This window comes from Pipistrellus kuhlii, unplaced genomic scaffold, assembly GCF_014108245.1.
Source record: "Pipistrellus kuhlii isolate mPipKuh1 unplaced genomic scaffold, mPipKuh1.p scaffold_m20_p_15, whole genome shotgun sequence".
Taxonomy (NCBI): Eukaryota; Metazoa; Chordata; class Mammalia; order Chiroptera; family Vespertilionidae; genus Pipistrellus; species Pipistrellus kuhlii.
This window is the reverse complement of record NW_023425460.1, coordinates 3,033,293-3,058,495: the sequence shown is the minus strand read 5'-3', so window position 1 is coordinate 3,058,495 and position 25,203 is coordinate 3,033,293. Positions and strand designations below refer to the sequence as shown.

General features: G+C 45.8%; 1 protein-coding gene across 1 annotated transcript in view; it reads left to right on the top strand.

Moving 5' to 3' along the window:
• Window positions 1-25,203, top strand: part of SH2D4B (SH2 domain containing 4B) — a 72,453-nt gene that overhangs the window by 5,559 nt on the left and 41,691 nt on the right. Inside the window, 2 exon segments of the mRNA XM_036438049.2 lie at window positions 11,304-11,463; window positions 13,669-13,816. Of these exon segments, the coding sequence (XP_036293942.1) occupies window positions 11,304-11,463; window positions 13,669-13,816 (308 nt within the window).

The window sequence follows — 25,203 nt, the reverse complement described above, 5'->3', positions numbered from 1 at the left end:
GCCTAAATCTTTTCTTTCTCTCTGCCTTTTGTCCCTGCTTTGTTTTTAGGAGAATCTATTGGAAAATGTAGGGCATATACTATTTTAAAACTTTTGAAAAGAAAGGCCCTCAAATTTATTTTCCCCATCGTTATCAAGATTGAACCATTATTTATTAATGATGAAAAAGATAAAGGTGTTTTTCAATTCTTCACTATTTTGTTGGATAAGCAAGGATTTTAAAATATTTTTATTGATTTCGGAGAGGAAGGAAGAGGGAGAGAGAGATAGAAACATCAATAATGAGAGGGAATCATTGATCGGATGTCCCCCACTGGGATCAAGCCCGGACCCGGGCATGTGCCCTGACCTGGAATTGAACCATGACCTCCTGGTTCATAGGTCAATGCTCAATCATTGAGCCGCACCGCCAGGCTAATCAAGGATTTTAGATAGATTTTGATTATTTATATAATCTTTCTAGGTTTGTTAAAATCAGTAATTTTTTTGGACATTAATTCTACTTTGCGTTGGTTTCATTGCTGCCTGCGTTTTTTCCCTCTGAGGGGAAGTGATATGCACCAGGGATTTGGCCAACCCACCAGCACCCCCTCACAGTCAGGAGTTTCAGCGCCTCAGATAGAAGTCATTCAACACCAAGAGAACCCAGGCCTGAAGCTGTCTTCCGCCCACCCCGTGTTGCCAGCCACGGTGTGGGCTCCGTTGATCTTGGCATGCTGATTTTCTTCAGCTCCTGCATGAAATTTCCTGTTGGTTCCAACAGGTTTGTAGTAAATACACTTGGAACACCGAGTTGCCAGTGAACACCGGGGTGTTGGGGGTGGGGGTGCCCAGATTTCTGGAGCTGTTCTCAGACTCCTTTCCTGGGTTAGAGTCTGGCCAAGGGCACATGCTTGGGTTGCGGGCTCCATCCCTAGCAGAGGTCGTGCAGGAGGCAGCCAATCAATGATTCTTTCTCTTCATTGATGTTTCTATCTCTCGCTCCCTTCCTCTCTGCAATCAATAAAAAAGCTGTAAATTAAACCAGATCCACCATTGTTTTATCAAAACAATGAGCCTGGAGGCATTCGCTAGAATTAAGTGACACAAATTATTTATGGTTCTTAGAGTTTCAAACTGGACACATATCTAGGAACAAAGCCAGCCGTGGTCCAAGGAACAAGGGAAAAGCACTCGTTTGTAAAATGTGACTTTTTACAAAATTTGTACAATGACCCACGTGACAGAAACGGCTCTGCCTTCATGGCCATCGCTGTGAGTTCACTGGTCACCATAACCATGCTGATGAGTTTCAGGGGCTGTCAAGTGGCCCCGCAGACTCCTCTGAGGAGGTTGCCGCTGGGCCGAGGCTGGCACGGGGCATTCCGTCGTACTGGTGAGCAGCCGTGCTGTCTGCTGCAGGGCTGGGAGCTACAGGGAAGTTCACAAGTTGAAATGTCACGATAAATTTATTGTTTTTCCTCAGGCTTTAAGCTCTGTTAATAACGCAGGAGAAAGGCTGGGGCTAAACCCATTACTTTCCCCTCACTTCACTCTTCCTCATTGATAAGGCATACCCTGATTTCAGAAATGTTAACATGTGTCTTCACATCAGAGAAGAAAGTTATTAGTCCTGTTTGAGTCCAAAGATAAATATGACTAGATTTTTAAAAATCTTCATGATAAAAGCTATGAAGCTGAGTTTTAAAAAAGAAGAAAACAGGAGGTAAAAGGAGAAATAAATATTTGCAACGTATTAACAAGGGATTCGGATCCAGGGAACTTGGAGATGCTCCAAATCAGTTAGCAAAGGTAAACAGTGGAAAAATGGGAAGAGAGAAGGAGCAGTCCACGGGGGTGAAATTTCAAATCACAATGAGAGGCGGAAAGGAGTGTGACCTCACTAGCAAATGGCATCAAGCAAATTAAACAGCGGGATTGGCAGAAGTTTAAAGGGTTTAACAGTAGTGATGTTGATGAGGAACATAAGAGCTTGGGCACGGGGATGGGGTAGACACAGGCCAGGGCCTGAGGCCGTACACCTGTTCAGTGGCCAGTGGCCTGCAGAGAACTTGCGTTTCAGTGAATATAGTGCCCTCCCCTCCTCCTGTCCCCTCCCCCACTTTGTCCTGCCAAAAGCCCAGGGACTGAACAGAGTGAGTTTGGCTCAGCTCTGGGTGGAGGGAAGCCACTCTCCTGCTGGGTGCAGGGCCCGGGGGATGCTGGGCTGAGCAGCCCAGGGTTCATTTCTCTCCCCTGCCTCAGGGCCTGATGGCTGCCATCTCCCAGCTTCCCCACCTTCCCACATCCCTGCGTCCCCTTCTTGCTGGGAGCCAGCAGGGCCATTTCTGAGAAAGGCTGCCTGCTGGTTATCTCCTGACTCCCTGTAACCTGACCCCAGGTCCCAGTCCAGCTGCAGCTCAGAGTAGCTGGGCTGAGAAGTAGCAAGTTACCGACCGACTGCTCGCTGCCTGTCCCTCGCAGTCCCTCCCAGTGGCCAGCATTACTGCTTTCCAGGTTTTTCTCGAGTAAAAACTAGCAAAGCTTCTTAGGATTTCCCCAGTTGGGACCAGATTTTGTGTTAGACCTGGAGGCCTAAATTCTTTGGGTGCATTTTCATACTTATTAACACCGTCCTTTCAAAATTACATGACTTTAGGTCTCAGGATTCTCTTATGTTTATCCTACTATTTCACTGAAGTGCTTATCTTTTGGCCACCTTGGCTGGGTTCTCATAACCAGACTTTGTGAAATGCTAAAGACTTAGGAGGTCTGGTCCCTGCCTCCAGTTGTGTGCAGCCCTTGCATTTTATTTTATTATTTTCTTTATTTTTATTTTTTAAATATATTTTTATTGATTTTTTTATACAGAGAGGATGAGAGAGTGATAGAGAGTTAGAAACATCGATAAGAGAGAATCATCGATCAGCTGCCTCTTGCACACCCCCTACTGGGGATGTGCTGCAACCAAGGTACATGCCCTTGACCGGAATCAAACCTGGAACCTTTCAGTCTGCAGGCTGATGCTCTGTCCTCTGAGCCAAACCGGTTTCGGCATCCTTTGCATTTTATTGACTAAGCTGTGAGCCGTGGTAAAGAGGAGAAAACTGAGCTGGGAAGGAGAGGAGTAAGCCTGGGTGCAGAGACTCTCACTGGGCATTGATTCTGCTGTGTCTCAGCACTGAAGGGGGCTGGGCTGGAGGCAGGGCACTCAGGATTTCCCAGTGACCATTGCAGTGAGTGCCGCTGGCATACATGGGGCATATGCCCTGGAGGAAGATCTTGGGTTTGCCCCTTGTTAGGCTTCTGCAAGAGACGTGGCCTTGAACTTGGGGAGCTTTTTCAGGAGCCAATGTACAGTCACAAGGTTGGAGGGAGTGACGGGAGGATGGTTAACGTGACTGATTGACCCCGTGCCTGTTTTGCTGATTCTCAGCGAGTGGTTCTGAGCACAACAGGAAACAGCCTGGCGGTATTGGCAATGACTCTTATGCCCACACCATGCTGGCCTTCACATTCTTTGTGCAAGAGGCAGTTGTGCAAAGGTCAAATCCCTATTTCAGAAGTTGGCTCTGCCCTCTTCCTATTTTGCATTAGTTAATTTGAGGTTAGCAAGTTACTCAAGCCTCTCTGAAGCTCAGTTTCCTCTTGCCATATGCAGATTGAGATGGTGATGAGAGACCTTATCTCAGATTTGTGGGGAAGATGAAATGAGATGGTCTTGGTTAGACCTGGTTTGTTGAAGGAACCAGAAAAACATAAGCACATTTATCACGTGCTAGTTGAGTTCTCATACTTCCCCACCCCCCAAAAGGTTAAGGCTCACCACTTAAAACTAAGGCACTTGGCCCAGAGGACACACAGCTGGGGCAGCCACTCCTGCAGGATTCACTGGAAGGCACCATTACACTGGAAGTGGCTAGTCCCTAAGGAGTCTATCAATCATCTATCTATCTACCTATCTACCTATCTATCTATCTATCTATCTATCTATCTATCTATCTATCATCTATCCATCTATTATCTATCTATTTAACTATCTATCATCTATTATCAGTCTGTCTGTATTTTAAGGAATTGGCTCACATGATTGTAGAGACTGGGAAACTCAGCTGCATTAATATGTCTTCAATTTCTCTCAACAAATGTTTTTGAGATGAGACAACACATTTTGTTAAATTTGTCTCTGTTTCATTTAAAAAAGTTTCTTTTAAAAATTGATTTCAGAGAGGAAGGGAGAGAGAGAAACATAGAAACAGCATTGATGAGAGAGAATCATTGGTCAGCTGCCTCCTGCATGCCCCACCCATACTGGGGATTAAGCCTGCAATTCAGGTTTGTGCCTGCCCAAGAATTGAACCGTGACCTCCTGGTTCATAGGTTGATGCTCAGCCACCGAGCTACACCATTCGGGCTCAAATTGTTTTATAGGGCTTATTTCTCTCCCAGGACCCCAGTAGAGAAAGATTGTTCTAGACATTAATTAGTAGATACATGTAAAATGAGTTGAACTGTGATTAGCAGATAAGCGCTCTGTAATTGTTAGCCGTTATTATTGCTTTTATTAATTGTTACAATCCTTTGACAGTTATGTTTATTCAAATAGCTTCTCTCATTTGCTGGATTTTAATTGTCTCCATGGTGTGTTTTCTTGTGTGGAAATTTCGAATTTTAATCTGTATTCAAATTTATCAATAGTCTCTTGCAGTTTATTCTTTTTATGTCTTACAGAAGAAATTCTTCCCTTACACAAAGTTATAATACATATGCTTTTATATTTTCTTCTAAAAGTTTCCAGTTTCCAAGCATCCTTTTTCACAAACTCATAAAAGCACTCTTATCAGGATCACCGTGACCTCCATGTGGCTGAGGCAGTGGTCAGTTCTCAGTCTTATCCGCCCACATCAGCAGCCTGTGACACCGCTGGCCTCTCCTTATTCCTGAATTCTGTCGCCCCCTGGCTTCCGGGGGTAGCGCTTTCTGTGGGCTGTTCTGCCTCATGGGTTTCTTTGTCCTTGTCTCCTTTAGGGGACCTCTCCTAAGTGTGGGGGGTCCTAGCCTCTTCCTTGAACTTCATCTCTTTTCCGTCTGTACTCACTCTCTACTGCCTCACCCATTTTGTGGCATTTAATGTCCATACACTGAGGACTCCAAACAGTTATATCCTAGTTCCAACCTCTCCTCGGAACTCTGTTGTATCCAGCTGCCTGTAAGGTGTCTAATAAGCATCTCAAACTAATCTAATCACAACAGAAATGCTGATCTCCAAGCTGTTTCTTCCACGTTACCCATTTCAGTAATATCATCATTCATCCTCTTCCTTAAGCTGAAATACTGATTCTGTTGCTTAAGATGAAACATTGGGGTTTTCTTTCTTTCTTTTTTTGCCTTTCACAATTCATATCTAAAATGTAAGCAAATATTGCCTTTTTCTGAGAGTATATTATAAACCTTAAGCACTTTACACCTCCCCACCAGTACCGCCTCCGTGCAAGACATGGTTGTTCTTCACTGGACTATCACAAACACTAACTGGCCTACAGGGTTTCCTGCGCTCATGTGTGTTCCACACAGCCGGGAGAGTGAGCTGTGAATGAGACTGTGTATGCTACGTTCCCCACCCCCACCCCCACTTCTAGTGGCGTCCTGTCTCACAGAATAACAGCCAAGCCTGCACCAGGGCCTGCAATGTCCAACATGATTGGGCTGCCACTGTCCCTCCAACCTCCTTTCCAGTTCTTGCTCCGCTCTCTGTGGCAGCCACAGGTCTTCAGTAATGACCTGTTCAGGCCCCTGCTTATTCTGAGAGGCCCCTTTACCTGAAGGTGTCACACTCCAGGTGACACAAGGAAGCCTCGGCCGCCACAGGTTCACTGCTTCACACTTTGGTTGAGTATGGATTCCGTGGAGGCATTTCTAATATTGCTATGCATTTTTCTTTTTTCTTTTGTATCTACTATTGTTACATGTTTGGCAAAGAGAGGTATATCTTCATGGGGACATCAAAAAGAAAAGGCCTTAAGCCTACAATTTTTCTTTTGAGCTCACTGTTAGTTGTGGTCATTTTTGTTGCTACATTTCCACTGTTAGATAATGCATACTTTCAATTTTGATTTCTTCTGACATTTGTGAGTTTTCAAGCAGATATTTTTTTAAAAATATAAGACAGTTAAGATTTTTAATGGCTCTTCCCCCCATTGATTTCTAATTTTTGTATTATTATTAGAGAATATGGCCTATCCATTTTTCTCATAATTTCAAGATCAAAATAAATAAAATATATTCTCAATATTTATGAAACAAAGTCCTTTAGTTGGTAATTAAAATTAGTTGACTATATTATTAATTTAAAATATCTATTTGATCCACCAACTTCTGAAATAAATGTGGTAAAATTCCCCACCATGAGTATATATACACTTTCAAATTCTTCTTGCATTGTTAGGGGGTTTTGTTTCATGCAATTGTCTGCTTTTTTGTATGTTACATAAAGTGTTGTGACTGTTTGAATTTTCTTTGTGGGTTACATCTTTTATTGTCACATATTCTTCTTTGTATAAACACATTTGTCCTTGAATTTGGTTTGTCTGACCTTATCACTTCTGCTTTCTTTTTGCTTGTCTTTGCACTGCCATTTATTATTGCCTACTTCTTTATTTTTAACCTTTTCCTCTTTTCAAATATGTCTTACATTTAAATATGCATAAATGGATTTTATTTTTAATCACATCTGATAGTCTCAGATTTTTAATTGGGGAATTAATTCTGTTCACGTTTTCATGTTAATAAGTATACTGAAGGTTTAGAGCTTCTGTGTTCTTTTGTTTGTTATCTGTATCTATTAGGAGTGTGCTTGACTGTAAATAACAGGATACATGACTAACAATTGTTTAAAAAATAAATCTTTCATATTTATAGAATCATATCTATAATGATAGAAGAGTAATATGCTAATTAGACCAGACATCTTCTGGACATCATTCTGGATAACCTTCCTGACGAAGCTGGGGCTGGACAGGGGAAGCCGATGCCTGTGGGCAGCTGGAGGGAAGCTAGTCCAGGTCCCAGGTGCTAAAGGGAAGGCCTACTCTTGCATAAATTTCATGCATTGGGCCTCTAGTTTTATTTAATAATTACAGAACGTGATTCTTCAAAGTTCCTTATTTTCCTCAAATGACGAGAAATCTGGAGATGAACTTCATATTAAATATTTTTTTAAACGTTGGTCTTTTTTAAAAATATATATTTTATTGATTTTTTACAGAGAGGAATAGAGAGGGACAGAGAGCTAGAAACATCAATGAGAGCTGCCTCTTGCACACTCCCCACTGGGGAAGTGCCCACAACCAAGGTACATGCCCTTGACCGGAATCGAACCCGGGACCTTTCAGTCCGCAGGCTGACGCTCTATCCACTGAGCCAAACCGATTTTGGCTGGAGATGAACGTCAATGGATAGACTTGGTTTATCTGCTTAGCAAAATCGTCAGGGCCCGTCTCCCTCTATCTTCTGCGGCATGTGGCTTTCTTCCTGAGGGTTGCAAAGTCTTCAGCATCACTTTTTCATTCAGGGCGGAAGGAGGAGGTGAGATAAAAGAGTAAAATGTCAAGGTTTTCTCCTAAGGAGAAAGAAATCCTTTGCTGGGACTTCTGTCTACATCTACTTTGTCAGAAATGGGACATCTGGTCATCTAGATCAAATGTTTGCCAAGGAGAATCTTAGAATGTGATGGGCTTAGGCCAGTTTGATTTGCCCTTTGAGGTGGGGTAGAAACGTGCCTGTCCTGGAACTGAGGGTTCTCTGTTACTCCCCGAACAAATCGGGGTTTTCTAAGAAGGCAGGGAGGGGTCCGGCATGGATGGCGGGAAGATAGTTGTGTGCTTTAATAGTTGCACACTTTTTATTGTTTTCACTTTTCCGTTTCCTTAGTTTTGCAGGATGGTAAGCCTCTTATCATTTACATTCTCCCACTGTTAATTTGGAAGTTTTATAAATCTGGTAGTTGTTGCCTTCCAGCTCTATTATTCATACTCAAACTGGTGTTCCTCTATTACTATTGCTTTAACATCTAAAAATAACGATGGTCTATATTCGAGGGTTAATGCTGCCTTCTGCAGCGGGGAACACTGACATTCAGTGGGTTAATGCAATGGAGGCTTATTTCTGAATACGTCACAGTTTGACGTGGATTAGGCAGTTCTTCTCTGTGCTTTGCTTTCAAACATTGACTCACGGGTCGGGCTGCTTTTTCTTGCAATTCCCCCATCCTGGACAAGAGACAGAATGTGGGCAAGGCACGCTGGCTGCCACCAGCTTCAGCTTGAAAGTGGCACAAATCACTTCCCCTGACGTGTCACAGGCTAGGATTCAGTCACATGACTCCACGGCACTCAAAGGAAGACAAGAAGGGTATCATCTGCTGTGCTCAGGAAGAGGAAACGGGGTGCTGGCATCGCAAGTCACTGTCCCAAGTTGTCACTGTGGTCACTCATGCTTTTTGCTCTTTGCCCCCTATAAACGCATCCACCCCACCCTTAAGGTGGACACCCTCAAGTTACATCCAGTCCTACACCCAGCCCAAAGCCTGCAAGGATTCAGAATTCGTCTCTATAAGGTCCGGATGTGGCTGAAAAGACATGTCACTTGAACCCCCCCCCCCCCCAATTTTCCTCCCCCAACACACACACATCTTTAAGTCAGCGTACTGTGGTGGAGTAGGGTCAGAATATCCTCTGTGGGGAAGAGAGACTGTGAACCCCACCCAGTCACCAGCCTGGCATTCCTGAAGTCCCCTAGGCCAGGCTGTGTGAAGTGCACCTGCCCTGGCAGCTAATAGACAGCCTTGAGAGGATGCTAACTGGGCCCTTGAGGGGGCTCCTCCTTGCTCCTTATTCCCCTTGGCCTCATCTGAAGTGAGCGCTGAGGATGCCCTCCCTGGACATGCCTCCTGGTCATCAAGGCTGTGTACCAGGTGGATGGTCAAGTCCTGAACAATCAAAGGCTTTTAAAGTCCAGACTCAAAAACTTAGGAGGCTTCTGATCTGTTTGCTTGGATGTCTACTGTTTGTTTTTAGACATGTTTCACAAATGGTCTGTTCTTCTTTGCCGCTTTACCTCTATGCCTCTCCCTTTCAACTAGAGCAGCAGTCGCTGACCACTGGTGCTCTGTGAGGTCCGAAAGGTTGGTGGCTGCTGAACTAGAGTACCTGCCTTAGGCTCTTTGTAAAAATAAGCGTGAGAAGATGGCATTTTCTTTTAAAAAAATACATTTTATTGATTTCTTACAGAGAGGAAGGGAGAGGGACAGAGAGCCAGAAACAAATGAGAGAGAAACATCGATCAGCTGCCTTCTGCACACCCCCTACTGGGGATGTGCCCGCAACCCAGGTACATGCCCTTGACTGGAATTGAACCTGGGACCTTTCAGTCCACAGGCAGACACTATCCACTGAGCCAAACCTGTTTCGGCACATTTTTTTTTTCTTTTTTAAAATATATTTGTAGTGTTCAAAGTATTACACATGTCTCCCCCTTCCCCCCTTTGACCCCTTCTTAATGTACTCATGTTAGCCTGGCTCCTCTGCAGAGCAGCGACAAGGATGGGATTAAACACCCAGGCCTTTTACTGGGGAAACGCCTGTGAGTGAGAAGGGGCTGGCTGGGAGCTGGAGGAGGTTGGTTGAGTGAAGGATGGAAAAGTCAGGTTGGGTGGAGGTGTTCTGGGCAGATGTGCATCCAAGGAAGGTCTGTCCAGGCCTCATGGAAGTGTCCCACCCTGTGTCTGCTGTGTCCCAGGAATAAGCCTGCCATGCTCAGCCAAAGGCCAGGAGCTGCCTCTGAACATGGCCTTGAGCAGACACCGGAGCTGGAGTGCTGACTGCATTATGCCCCCTGGTTGGGTGTCTGGGTATCAATACATTCTCATGGCTGCCACAGGTTCTGCATCCAGCTCGCTTTATTCACCTGACAGGTTTTACGGGGCTGTCATTCCAGACCTTAAAAAACCCCATCTCTTGGCCTACCGGGTTTGGCTCGTGGATAGAGCATCAGTCTTCGGACTGAAGGGTCCCAGGTTCAGTTCTGATCAAGGGCACATGCCCAGATTGACAGGCCCAGATTGTGGGCTGGATCCCCAGTGGGGTCGTGCAGGAGGCAGCCAATCAATGACTCTCTCATCATTGATATTTTTATCTCTCCCTCCCTCTCTGAAATATATATATATATATATATATATATATATATATATATATATATATATGATACATATGTATAAATAAACAACCCATCTTTTGCAATTTGGGTTCTAGAAGGAAGTGGTTTTCCCAATCTTACTAAGTCCCAAATTTCTGTATTTTCTCATTTCCTTTCATTTTCACTTGCAAAGCATTCAATTCTTTCTCGAACTAGTTTCTTTCTCTTAACACCTTCTAAACATGGCCACTGGCAACTAACACACACCGAGGATTTCCTATTCTCCAGTCTCTTCCCTCAGAGTGACCTGTTCAGAGGCAGGTCCACCATCCTGGACAAGAGACAGAATGTGGACAAGGCCTGCCTTTTCCATTACAATGCCCAACAATTTCACCCAGTGTTTTACTCCTGCATAATGGATCACCAGCCATTTAGCCTGCTGACCATCACCGGACATCCACCTGCTTAGGTAGTGACCCGTAGTTTTTGTTTCTGTCCCAGGTTTTGGGATAGATTTACATTTTAGTCACGGTAATCAATAGGATCTGTTGCAGTAGGAAAAGTGAAAAATCTCAGCAGCTTGATGACACATAGGTTTTGTTCTTGCTCATGTTACTGGTGGATGTGGGTCAGGGAGATTCAAGGCTTAGCTGCTTCACCTTGCAACACCACCATCTCCAATTCCTTATTTCAGCCAGTGGACAGGAGGGGTGCTGATGGGGGGGGTGGTGGGGGGCGGAAGTAGAGGGGTTTAGGGGAGAGGACACAGGAGAGGGCTCATGGCCCCTAACTGCCTTGGTCCACAGGTAGCACAGGCACTTCCTTCAGGGTGCTGTGCTGTCGTTGATGTTCTCTCTGCTGAAGATGTCAGGGTGCTCAGCCTCAGACACAGTCCCAGACTTGGACACCTGTTTCAGCAGGCTGACTTGGCTGCTGTGCTGCTCCCCAGAGGGAGTGGGAGGGAGAGAGGGCCATGGACCTGCACTCAGGCCCATGTCTCTCTGGAATCCTCTTTGATGATGACAGTACTGTAGAGTGGTTGTGTACCATCGGCCAAACGAGGCCATTTCTTACTACTTAGAACTCAGACCCGTTCTTCCTCCTTTCTTGTTCCTCCTCCTGTTGTGAAGCAGCGAGTGACAAGCACATCCAGTGGCTGCTGGGGGAAGATGGCGAGGTCTGGGTCTGGATCATGGGAGAAGGCCCTGGCGACAAGCCCTATGAGGAGATCTCTGAGGAGCTGATTGCAGAGAAGGCGTGGCTGCAGGCACAGCGGGAGGCCGAGGAGCTCTGGTGAGAGGTGCCAATGGGTGTCATGTGGACTTGAACTGAGGGCCTTAGGGTGGGTCCCAGATAAGGACAAGTGGTTATGGGTCAGAGGGTGGAGGTGCCAGGCAGGTGGCTGGCTGTTAGGTGACCAAACATCAAAGTATTGCTTCAGACAAACTGCATGGATTCAAAGCCTGGCTCCACTGATTAGAAAGTGAGCTATTTGGGGCCTCAGTTTTCACATCTGTGGTATGGGTGTAACAACACTGTTTCTATTGGATATGGCTTTTTCTTTCACTGAGTGGTTCCTGGGACAGTAAGCAGATTGGGTTCACTTTTGTTATTTACTTGCTGGTTTATCTTTCATGAACATTTGAGTGAGATTTGGAATCAGAATTCTTTTATAAACAACTTTTAACATCTTTTCGCCAAGCATGGATGCCGACATCCCCTCCCCTCATCCTGCCACCCAATTTTTAGTAACATTGTTTTTAACCTTTTTATGCTTCAGTTTCCTCATCTTTAGTTTATTATTTTTTAAAATATGATTTTTAATTTTTTTTTTTTAAAGAGAGAGGAAGGGAGAGGGATCGAAAGACAAAAACATTGATTGAGAGAAAAACGTCATTGATCGGCTGCCTCCTGAACCTCCTCCACCGGGAATCGAGCCCACAACCCGGGCATGTGCCCTGACCATTGAATCGAACCTGCGGTCTCTTTGTTTGTGGGTCGCTCAACTGCTGACCTACCCCGGTCCGGCATAGTGACAGTGTTTTAACTGTAAAATTGTTAACAACAACCCAACATCTGCCACCTAAGATAACCACAGTGAGCATTTAAGCAACAGATGCTCTTGACTTACAGTGGGGTTTTGTCCTGTCGTACCCATCGTGAATGGAAACTATCGTAAGTTGAAAATGCATTTGCTGCACCTTAATGTACCGAGCATCACAACTTAGCTTAGCCCACCTTAAACGTGCTCAGGACACTTACATTGGCCCACAGTTGGCAAAGTCATCCAACACAATGAATACACCAGTGTGGTTGTTGACCCTTGTGATCTGAGAGCTGTGGCTCTCCAGAGAGTATCTTATAGCAAATCAGCAGTCCAGGAAAAGAGCAAAATTCAAAATTCAAGGTACAGTTTCTACTGAATGTGGATTGCTTTGACACCATTGTAAAACAAAACACACACACACACACACACACACACACAAAAAACACACACAAACAAACCCCACACATTATCACACCACCATAAGTTGGGGGCTGTTTGTATATGCTGTGTAAATGGCTTTATTCACATAGGGATAAATTAATTAATATAGAGTCACAGCATTACTTAAGATTACTGTATAGTGTTCTCATTACATGAGAAGACCAGCTTACTGGTCCTGCTGGTGGACATTTAGGTTGTTAGCCATTCTTTATGCTCTGAAATCCTCTGGTGGAGAGAGATGAGCTTTGGAGTCTTTTATTCCCTGGCTTCTGGAACAACTCTGCTGACTATACAGGAGAATGCCTACTTCTCCCCACCTTTGCCAACATTGAGTTTTGTTGACCTTAGACATTGGTCATCCTGACAGGACAAGAAATAACTGTCTGTAGTTCTTATTTCTGTTGTTGAAACCAGACAACTATTGGGTCTGGGCTGCCTGTCACTATTGAGCCAATTAAGCAGAGACAGGGTTGAATCATACACGAGTGTTTTTTCCAGTAGAGCTGGCAGTATGGGAGAGCAGCAGGTTATCCACAAAAATCTGCTCTACCCACCCCCTCCCATAAGCCAGCTGCTTATATTGGGTAGAGAGACCAAGATCATGTGGGAAAGTGGGAAAAGGGAATTACAGGCGTGGGGAAGTAGGCACAAGGAATAAGAATGGGTATAAGGGCTATAGGCAATGTGGGCTGGTAGAGCAAAAGGTGGGCGCCTCCGGGACCAGATTGTTTCAGCAGCAACCTTGTTCATCTTCCCATGATGGTAGGCAGTTCTGGAAGGAGGAGAATGGACTGAATTTGGATGTTAACTCCCATGTCCCAGGGCGTACAACTCCTAGCCAGGTTAGAATGGACTTTCTTTAATAAGAACAAACCATCACAGCTAACAGAACATGGTTAATATTTCTTATAACTATAGTTAGTCCCACTATCCTATTTCTGCTTCTAACATTGCTATGTAGACCTTCCGTTTCCCACATGCACTTATACCTTCTGATGTTCTCTTGGAAGGAGACAGAAGGAGGCAGAGATCACCAAGAAGTTCCGGGATGCTCTGGCCAACGAGAAAGCCCGGATCATGGCGGAGAAGTGGAAAGTGGAGATGGAGGATCGCAAGGCTGCCAAGGTCCTGGAGGAGCGCATTCATGAGGAATTCAAGGTGAGCTCATGCGTGGGGCATCTGTGTGTGGCCACCTGCTTTAGCCCCCAGGCCACTGGTCCCTGGTTTAGGTCAGTCCTTGGCCACTGGCCGCATCTGCTTTATGAAAACAGAAATCTGTCCTGTCTCTGAGAAGAAAGGAACTTGACGTGCCAGTTGGGCCAACCCACTTCGCATTGTACCGTGGAGGAAACTGAGGGTCAACAGGGAAGAGGCTTGCCAAAGCCAAGTGTCGTTAAGGACTGAGCGAGGATCAGGCCTCAGGCCTCCTGCCTCCCAAACTAAGATTTCTGAAATGAGGCCGGGAAAGAGCCAAGTTTGTGGTCGGGTCAACCTGGGACGCAGTTCTAACTCTACTGCTCACTGCTGGGTGACCTGGGGAAGCTTGCTGAACCCCTCTGAGCCTTCACTCCCTGGTTTGTAATATTAAGTAATAGCATCACCCAGGTTTTGGAGGATTCAAGGAAACGAAAAAGGTATATTTCTGGGAGAGCTTGAAGCTGATAGAGGAGCTTTATAGTCCTCTGTAAGAAGCTTAGGTAGCCTGAAGATTTTTTTTTTTTTCTACAGGAATTATACATTTTTGGGACAGTAAAAAACTCAGAAAATGCATATGAGAAAAAAAAGAAAAAAAGAAATAATAATCATTCTGAATCCCAACAATTATACTATTTTGTGAAGTGTAGGTTAATGTAATTAAAAAACAAACAAAAAACCTACTTTTCCTCATAATGATTCTATAGTGAGGACATTGCCCCCTCCAGATCATTTATTTATGTGGCTGATAATTTCCTTAGTGCTGTGTTGTTTTTTTCTTAAATTTGATTGTAGTCCTCTTAGATGTACAGAAGATTGAAATTTTTACTAGCTAACTATATCCATCTTTTTCTTTTTACTATTTGTTTTATGCTTTGAAAGATCGGTGCCACCACAAGCTTCTAAAATATTGATATACATTGTTTTCTATCACTCTCATGAATTTGTTTCTTTGCACTTAATTTTCCTTCACTTGGAATGTGGTTCGATATAGGGCTTTAACTTCATTTTCTCCCACGTGGTGAGCCATTGTCCCAGCCCTGTATGATGCCCTCTTCTCTCATGGACTTGCTACCTTGATTCTTACTTCTTATATATCTCTTCACTGATTGGTCTTCTTTGATTATTCCTGAGCCAGATTTACTTAATTATTGTAGTTTAAAATAAACCTTAACATCACTATGGTGAGAAACTTTTATTATTCTTCATTTGCAAAATGACCTTGGCTAATCGTACCCATTTTTCTACTAGCAATACATTGGAGTGATTTTGTCATTATTCTTCTCTCTCCAACAACAAAAACCACATGATGATTTTCATTGGAATTGCATCAACCTTAGAGCTGTATTTGTGGAGGATGGACATTTTCACAATATTAAGTCATTGACTCTTGTTGTTTAGGGATGTGGCATATTCTTCCTGTTACTCAAAGCTTCTTTTGGTCTTTGATAAATTAAAAAAAATTTTTTTATTGATTTTTACACAGAGAGGGATTGAGAGGGACAGAGAGTTAGAAACGTCGATGAGAGAGATACATCTACCAGCTGCCTCCTGCATACCCCCACTGGGGATGTGCCCGCAACCAATGTACATGCCCTTGATCGGAATCGAACCTGGGACCTTTCAGTCCGCAGGCCAACACTCTATCCACTGAGCCAAACCGGTTTCTGCGGGTCTTTGATAAAATTTTTTGTTTGTTTTTTATTTGCAGGTGTTAATAATGTTCACAGTATGCTTATGTACTTCATATTCACATCTGTGCTTCTAGTTTTTGGAGTTTGGTGAAATTTATTGAATTATTTAAGTACTCCACAATTATTTTTTAATTAAACCTTAGGTTTAAATTTTTTTTTTTTTGCTATCATATATGAGATTGTTCTCATTACCTTAAAACCCATTGTAATTGCTAGTTATAGATTTATATTGTTATTGATCTGCTTACTTAATTTTCCATTGAATTACATTTTTTAGGAGATTCTCTTGAGCTTTTAGGTGAAGTAATATTTACTCTCAAAACATTTTATGAAAAATAGTTTCAAACTTGCAGAAGGTTAAAAGAAAAATAAAATGAATACTCATATTCTTTACTTAAATTCGCCATTACTAATCTTTGCCACATTTGCATCTCTCTCTCTCCACACACACACACACACACACACACACACACGTGACCCTTGAGCAACATAGGTTTGAACTGCTGTATGGGTCCACGTATATGTGCATTTTTTTTCAATAAATACTGTAAATGTATTTTCTCTTCCTTAGGATTTTTTGAAATAACATTTGCTTTTCTGTAACTGACTTTATTATAAGAATATAGTATATAATACATTAATATCTGTGTTAATTGACTGTTTGTGTTAGGCTTCCAGTTAGCAGTAGGCTATTAAATAGTTACATTTTTGCCAAGACAAAACCCCCACATCATTCAAGAGTATATGTACATACATATATAGAATGTCCCCAAAATGTATACACACATTTTGAATAATTACAAAGGTAGGGTTTATTAAAATACATTTCATTTTCAAAATGGAGCTACAAGCTGTTCAAGTGTGTATGCATTTTTGGCGGACACCCTGCATGTCTATAAATAGACACACACACACACACACACACATATGTGCAGTTTTTTGTTGCTGTTGTTTGGATGAACAATTAGAAGAGAAGTTGCAGACATCATAGTCTCACTCAGGTGTGAGCAATCTATTTTCTATGAAGAGGCAGGTGGTAAATTTTGGGTTTGTGAGCCATATTGTCTGTGTCATCACGACCAGACCAGGCCACCGAGGCACAGAAGACACCATGTAAACAAAGCGGGTGGCTGGTCCAATAAGACTTCCTTTTAAACAACAGATTGAATCCAGACTCGGCCTGGGAGCCTTAGTTTGCTTACTCCTGGTCAAACCCTTCATCCTCCCGCGGGCATGGCCCAGGTAAGGACCTTCCCTGCACAGCCACCCAGATCATTATCACTCCTGTTGAAATGAAAAATAGTTCCATAATAGCATCTACAACCCAGTCCATAGTGGAACAGTCCATAATTTATATTGCATATGATTATTTAAGGCTGCTGGGGAAGAAAACCAGTACTTTCTATGTATCTCTGACCCGTTCCAACCTCTGCCCCCCTCCCAGAGGAGGGCTGAGCCTCAGAGGCGGGGGCCAGGGTACAGGAGGTCCCAGAGGGACTGAGTTTCCACAGGGATGTTTGTGATGGGTGGTCTCCTTCAGAACCTCCGTGCTGAGGGGTGATACATTGTGGGTCGCTCTGTGTTAGGGTTCACAGAGGGTTTAGTGAAGTCAGGCCCCCCTCAGGTTCACGGAGGGACCCAAATATGGGCGTTTGGTATTGTTTCCGCAGAAGGTTATGGCCGTTCTGTGTTCGTTTGCCATTTATTGGTTTATGTATGTGCTTATTAAAATATTGGGTAGGCGTTGGTCAATATGAACATGTAGGCTTCAGGTGTGGGTGTCTGTGTTACAGTCCTTTTTGTTTTAACAATTAATTTGCTAAGGTTGACTGCTCAGACTTTGATACACACAGTAATCCTGATTGGCAGGTCTGTGTGTTGAGGGGCCTCAGAAATGTGGGCAGCATCTGCAAGGCAGGGGTTGAGGAGGGGGGGGGGCGAAGGTGGGGGGCTGACCAGGCAGGGCGTCAGCAATATCCGCTCACGGATCAGGTTCTGGAGCCGGGATACTGCTGCCAGCCTGTCTGTGATGGTTCCCCGTGTCGCCATGAGCTCTTCATCACAGGAAACGGTAAAGCATCGCTGACAGCGCTGAAAAGGGTTTGCGGCAGATTAAAAGTGCTGGCGGCCAGTTCTTTGCGGTGCTCCTTTGGGGTCTCTCTCCTCTGGTGCCCAGTGGCAGCGTGGACCTGCAGCATGCACTTGGACCTGTGAACGTGACCCTGTGGCTTTTGAGGCGATAAGGGATCTGCGGCTTCTACTCCTGCCCCTTTGGCAAAGGTCACTTTGCAAGGTGCCTGCGAGAAGCCCCTCAGCCTGCGATCACAGGCTGTTGGCCCAGAAACAGCAGCCAGGGGAGGGAGTCTTCTGGGCTCTGGACCCCTGCCGTGTGGAGCGGAGGGCCCCCAGCCAGGCTCTGCTCGAATTATTAACCACAGACTCACACACAAGGAACATGGATGTTGCTCTAAAGCACTCAATTTTCTGGTGGTTTGTTAATCGGCACACATACCTGAGATAGCTTTGCAAGAGGAGTTTATGCATCAGCTTAGAGATGGGCTTAGGTCCTTTTGCTTGTGTCTTTCAACTCCAAGACGCCGACGGCGTGAGTTTAGCATGCAGCAGCGCACCAACAGCATTCAGTTACTTCCTTTTCTTTTCTGAGGATCTGAGTGCAGGTGTTTTGGGTGAAGGTAGAGTAATTGACTCCCTGCTCTCAAAAGGCTTACAGGGTGCCCGGGAGAGAGGGACCACTCTGTGAGCAAGTTGAGCCCCAGCCACCCCCTGGGGACCACAGTGGAGGCCAAGCAGCACCTTTGGGGCCTGGGCACAGGGCACAGCGCAGACAGGGGTGGCAGGAGATCAGTGGAGCAATGGATGCTGCGCTGGGGGAGAGAAAGGAGCCCATGATGCTGGAGGCAGACATCACCCCAGAGGTGGCTGTGGAGCCCATGGACACTGCGTTAAGGATGGACTGTCTGCGTGTGTGAAGCCAAGAGTGAGGATCTCAGCACAAAGAAGCACATGGTCAGATCATGTTCTGTGAGGCCTGCTGTTGGCGATGGTGTGATTCAAGTGATGGGAGTTTTGGGGGAAGGACAGGCCAGCAGGAGGTCAGGTGGGAAATGGCGGGTCTGTGACTGTGGGGAGAGGTAGAAGGGGAGGAACATAGAGCCACGGAGGTGGTGTAGTCCATGGGCTTGGCATCACGTAGGTGGGGGGATGAGGGAACTCAGAGAGCACAAGTGTCTGAGCTCCAGGCTGCGGGACGGGTGCAGGCCCACTGTCAGCCTTGGAGCTGGAAGGAGAAGCAGACATGGAGGAAAGAGGGCGTGCTTGACTGGGTGAGCTGAGGCTTCACCCCAGAGAGGGAGCGGTGGGGGGTGCAGGAGCAGAGAGAGCTGCATGAGGAACTGGTGGGGGAGGGAGGCTGGCTGGGCAGCCTGTGCTGAGGAGGAAGCCAGGTTCTGCATATTCTCCTGGTCCCAGGAAAATACCAGGGAAAATTCCTTTTAGAGAGAGAGAGAGAGAGAGAGTGTGTGTGTGTGTGTGAGAGAGAGAGAGAGAGAGAGAGAGAGAGAGAGAGAGAGAGAGAGAGAGAGTGTGTGTGTGTGTGTGTGTGTGTGTGTGTGAGAGAGAGAGAGAGAGAGAGAGAGAGAGAGAGAGAGAGGGAGAGAGATCCCAGAATCTTGTGTAGGGATAAAGACAGAACTTCAAAACAGAACACACAGACAGCTGGAAACCTGTTTTTAAAAACCATTCTGTTGTGGCTGGTGCCGTTTCAATGCAATTTACATGCATAGAACGGCATTCCTTTAGAAAAAGGGGGTCAGGAGGCCAGATAGATTTGCATTTCATTTTCCTGCTTTCTTGACTCATGAGATTGCTTTTGGGTGCTTCTTCCTCTGCTTCAGACCACAGAACACGGACAGCAAGGACCCCACTTCCCCTCTCTCCTCCCCCCCCCCCCCCCACAACAGCAGACACAGCTGACAGTTACATTGTCCTTTAATTTTCCTGCATTTTCTATCAAAGCCATCTCTCTCTCTTTTTCGCTCTCTCCTTGAAGGTTGGGGTTCATTTTGGCCACGCAGTGAAATCCTCTACAGCAGTGTTTCCCAAACTTTTGACATATGTGTACCCCTTCTATAATTTTTATAATGCTGAGTACCCCCCGTACTCATGAGAACGTAGAATTAGGTGCAGCTAAGCACGGTGCAGTGCATATCCCCACCAAACTCCGTTGCAACGCGTACCCCCACCAAACCCTTCCCGTACGCGGGCCGCACTTTAGGAAACACTGCTCTACAGCTATAGAGACTATCCCTGCCTCTCTCCCAACGGAACCACAAGTGGTTGGAAAACTTCCCGCCTTTCGGTTTTCTCTTGAAAATTGTAGCCTTTACCTGAGTATCTCTTGGACAAGGCTGGCATCAACCAGACGACGTGATGTGGTTTACCCTTTCCCCATCACCGATCATCGCAAGCTCGATCTTATCCTCGCTGTTCATTAATTCATCCCCTCCTCCGGGGAGTGTTTGGGGAGCACCGACTGGCTGCTGGGCCCTGAGCTGGGAACCTGCTCTGGGGGAGTGAAGGACACAGGCTCGGCCCTGCCCTGCGGGGTGCATCACCTCACAAAGCACAGTGGCTTTGCCGGGGCCAGGCTGACCACAAAACCCGCCGTGCCTTCCAGAAGAAGCATCTGTCTCAGGGATATTTTCCACTGGGGCCAGGCGGGCCGCCTCTGTGGGCTCCTGCGGTGTCTGTTACCGATGGGTTATCAGGAGAAGGGGGTTGAGTAAGCTGGACCGCTCAGAGGGCCTTTCTTTGCCAGAAAAAGGCAGGCGGTTCCTACCGTAGAAGCGGGGGTGTTTGCCTACCTGCCTTGTGGCTGCATCGGCCTTTAGCTGGGAAACGTAAGAGGGACTTCTCTTGGGTGAGCACAGGGGCCGAGGGCTCTGATTGCAGCACAAGGATGAGCGTGTTCAGCAATTCAGCCTGCGAGGGCTGAGCACGTCAGCGAAACCACGGAAGGCAGAGGCAGCCTCCCCTGGGCAGCCGCACAGTGCGTCCTTCCGCATCCTCCTCGCCATGAGGAGCTGGCTTTTGTTGCAAGAGAGCCGGCCATGTCCCTTTGAGGTGGAGGTTGCTCAGGCCCTGGTGCTGAGGTGTCCGGCTCGCAGTTGAAGAGGAATGAGGGAACATTGGCCCTGCCACTTCTTTGTTTTTACATTTATTTCAGGTGATTTCCCCCAACTTTATTTATGTTTAATGGACAAATAAAAATTGTATATATTTGCCTGGCTGATGTGGCTCAGTGGTTGAGCATCGACCAATGAACCAGTTGGTGATGGTTTGATTCCCAGTCAGAGCATAGGCCCGGTTTGGGGCTCGATCCACTGGGATGTGCAGGAGGCAACCGATCAGTGATTCTCCCTCATCATTGTTGTTTCTATCTCTTTCGCCCTCTCCCTTCCTCTTTGAAGGCAATTTAAAACATTTAAGGTGTAGCCTTCGCTGGTTTGGCTCAGTGGATAGAGCATCAGCCTGCAGACTGAAGGGTCCCAAGTTCTATTCCGGTCAAGGGTACATGCCTGGATGGTGGGCTCGATCCCCAGGAAGGGGGCATGCAGGAGGCAGCCAATCAATGATTCTCTCTCGTCATTGGTGTTTCTATTTCTCTCTCCTTCTCTCTTTGAAATCAATAGAAATATGTTTTTAAAAAATTTAAGGTGTACATTATTTTGATATGTGTATACATTGTGAAATGACCACAGCCAAGCTAATTAACAAATCCATCACCTCAACTGTTACCTTTTTTTCTGTGTGTGTGGGGTGAACACTTAAGATTTACTCCCTTAGCAAACTTCAAGTATATAGCACAGAATTAACTGGTCCCCAGGCTGTATATTAGATTTCCAGAATTTATTCATCTGACATAACCTAACCTTTATACCCTTTTACCAAGCACAGCCTACATGTTGACTGATGGATGGATACAGAACACACATACAATGGAATATTAGTTGGTCTTAAAAAAGAAGGAACTTCTGTCATTTGTGACAACACAGATGAACTTGGAGGACCTTATGCTAAATGAAATAAGCCACACACAAAAGACAAATACCACATGACCTCACTGATACGTTGAATCTATTGGCCTTGCAGAGGCGGGGAGTAGAACAGTGGTTGCCAGGGGCTTGGAGGTGGGGCAGTGGGTGCTATCCTTTAACTTGCTGCTTTACGTTAGCAGCTGGTGGGAATGGGAACACTGCCTTGTAATTTGTGGTGAGTGGTCAAATGCTACTTGTCCATTATATGCCAGTCATGATCTTTCTCCGGGGCACGGTCTCATTCTTACTGGCTGAATTGTGTCCTCCTAAAGTATATATCAGAATCTCAGAATGTAAGCGTATTAGAAGATAAGGTCTTTAAAGGATGGTGATTAAGTGAAGTCTTTAGAGTGGCCCCAATTCATTATCACAGTGTTCTTATGAAAGGAAGTTTGGATAGAGACATGTGACCGATGAAGGTGGAATATGCTTTGGGGTAAAACGACGTGTTCTGCATTGGAGTTGGACTCTGGTTCCCACTTTGCATTAGTCATTAACTCTCTGTTCTAGTATTTCCCATCTTAAAACCAACCAACTCACCCTGACTCACCCCATTTCAATATCCCCCCCTGGCTGCTCCTTCCTGTTTCTGCTCCTTTCGCAGGAAGGGTCAAGGTTGTCTGTAGTTACTCCCCCTTCCCCCACACTCTGCCGCTCACCTGTGCTCCTCCCCTCCACTAGGATGGCCCTCCCCACGCTCCACATCATCCTGTGGCCTGTCCCTGCGTCCCTGTGGCTTCTTCGTCCTTATCTTTTTTGATGTCTCAGCAGCCTGCAGCTCACTTTACTCCCTTTCGCTCAGAATGGTTTCTCTCTTGGCTTTGCCTGCAGACATCGCCCCTTCTGGATTCCTATCTTACGCCTTGGCCTCCTTCTCAAGCTGCTTTTCTGATTCCAACTCTTCCTCTCGAGTTTACGTGGAGAAGTGTCCCAGGACAGTTTGGGTGTTTCTCTTGGCCTTCACCCTTTCTCTCAGCGGCTACAGTAAGTCCGTGGCTGAGAGGTGTCCTCCTCCGCAGAGAGGCCTCAGCCAGTGTCTCCCCCCAGACTGCCCTGGAGCCCAGGCTCACACATCCCACTGCTGACTAGGCCTCTCGACATCCCATGTCATCGCAGACTCCTCGAGAATAGAATGTTGCCTTTTCCCCCTCCAGCCACAGAAGGTAATCACACACTCAAACCTGCCAAGCCATGTGCAGTTCTGGGGCCACTGCACTTGGGCTCCCTGGGCCCCAGGTTTCTCCTCCATGAGCTTCGCTCGCAGCCTGCTGCTAATGGTCAGGCCTCAGATCTCATCACTTCTTCTGAGAGGACGTCTGGTCATGCAGCCGACGGCAGCTGCCTGCCCTCTCTGTCACTCACCCTGTCTTGATTCTCTGCGCACTGCTCCTTCCGGGTGACTACAGCCTCCCTCTGACCAGAAAGTGGTGGGGAGCTGGAAGGGAAAAGTTTGGGGCCCAGCGGGTCAGGCCGAGTGGAGAGTGCAGGGGAGGGCAGCTTGGAAACAGGAGGATTAAGTCAAGGTCTGCGCTCTGAACAGTGGGATCTGCAGCCAGGGTTGCTCTTAGGGTCCACAAGGTCAGCAAATACTTTTTGTGTGGCATCTTTTTACATATATATATATATATGTAAAAAGATATATATATGCAATTTGAGCCACATAAAATCAGCCTCTTATATGATCCTGTGATAAAGAAGCTACATAGGATTCATTTGCTTGCTAGGCCACCGTTCTGGAACTATGGCCAGAGTACTGGGCCCCTGAATGACTCCACTGATATGAGTCCCAGCTCCATGGGGCATCAGTTAACCCTCTGCATGGAGGACAGGGTCAAAGAGTACTCTGAGAGGAGAAGCAGGGACTAGGTTCATGCAGGACGTGGGCTGGACTTGGACCACCTTACCTGTGTAGAGCTGCTGCTCCTGCCAATCCCTGGAGGAGTCTTTCTGGCCACTCCTGGTGAGACTTGAGGGGAAATTTCCATGAGAGGCACTTCAAAGCCTGGTGTTCCCATGAAGAGGTTCAGTCTGCTTGAGTCCTAGCGCTGTCCAGCCCACAACCTCCCTCCTGGTAGAAGAGAGGGATGGACACTGAATAACCTCAGAAAGGACCCCTAGATTCTTTAAAATTATATATATTTTATTGATATTTTACATAGAGGAGGAAGAGGGTTAGAGAGTTAGAGACATTGATGAGAGAGAAACATCGATCAGCTGCCTCCTGCACACCCCATACTGGGAATATGCCTGCAACCAAATATACATGCCCTTGACCGGAATCGAACCTGGGACCCTTTAGTCCGCAGGCTGACACTCTATCCACTAAGCCAAACCGGATAGGGCAGGACCCCTAGATTCTTTTTTTTTTTTTTTTTTTTAAATATTTTATTGATTTTTTTTTTTTTACAGAGAGGAAGGGAGAGAGAGAGTGTGTTAGAAACATCGCTGAGAGAGAGAGAGTCATTGATCAGCTGCCTCTTGCCCACCCCCTACTGGAGATGTGCCTGCAACCAAGGTACATGCCCTTGATTGGAATCGTACCTGGGACCTTTCAGTCTGTAGGCCAATGCTCTATCCACTGAGCCAAACCAGTTAGGGCAGGACCCTTAGATTCTTATGCTGGAAGGTTTCTCAGTGAGATGGCTGGTGCCTCACCCAGCATTCCAGAGTCTCCCATTCAGATCTTTACTTTCTCTCTTGAATGGGGTCAGGAAACATCTGAGGAGAGCCTCCCGCATGAATGACAGCAAATAAAACAAACTTAAAAAAAGATCCCAAAAGAAAATACAGAGGAAAAGATGTAGGTCAGAAGATGGGAAAGGAAATACGCCAAAACCCTTAGAAATGGGCTATTGCATTCATGAAACAAATACGGGTGCGATGAAGCAAAAAAGAACATTCAAAGAATAAGAAAGAGGCCCTGGGGATTGCAAGTGCAGGGGCTGAAATAAAACATTCAGTAGAAGGTGTGGAAGATAAAGTCAGTGAAATCAACCAGGGAAGAGATGGAAAACAAGAGGGAAATGATAAGGCACTTAGAGGATCAAGTCAAGAAGACCAGTTTTTGACAAGTAGGAGATGTAGAAAGCAAAAACAGAAATGAGAGAAGAAATTGTCCAAGAAACCCTCAACCAAGATGTGTTTGGCTGGATGGACCTGAGGCTCTAGCTGAAAGCATCTCACATGCCCAACCAAATCAACCAAAGACAGTCCAAGCCAAGGCACCTCATTGAAAAAGTTCAGAACGTCCATGACAAAAGGAAAAACCACTCTTTACGCAGAAGAATGAGAATGCCAGTGGCAGTGCTGGGTGGAAGAAGACACGAAGGTACAGGCTTCCACATTCTGCAGGAAGCAATTATTAATCACATTCTGTGAGCTCCTCGAAATTAGCAGCGATAGGTGAGGGTAGCATAGAGATGCTTTCAGACAAGGCTCAGAAAGTGTCCCTTGGAAAATCCTTACTTGTGTAAGCTCTGTAAGCTCTGAGGCTGCAAAACGAGGAAGTGGCCAAGAAAGAAAATGTAGAACAACAAGCAAG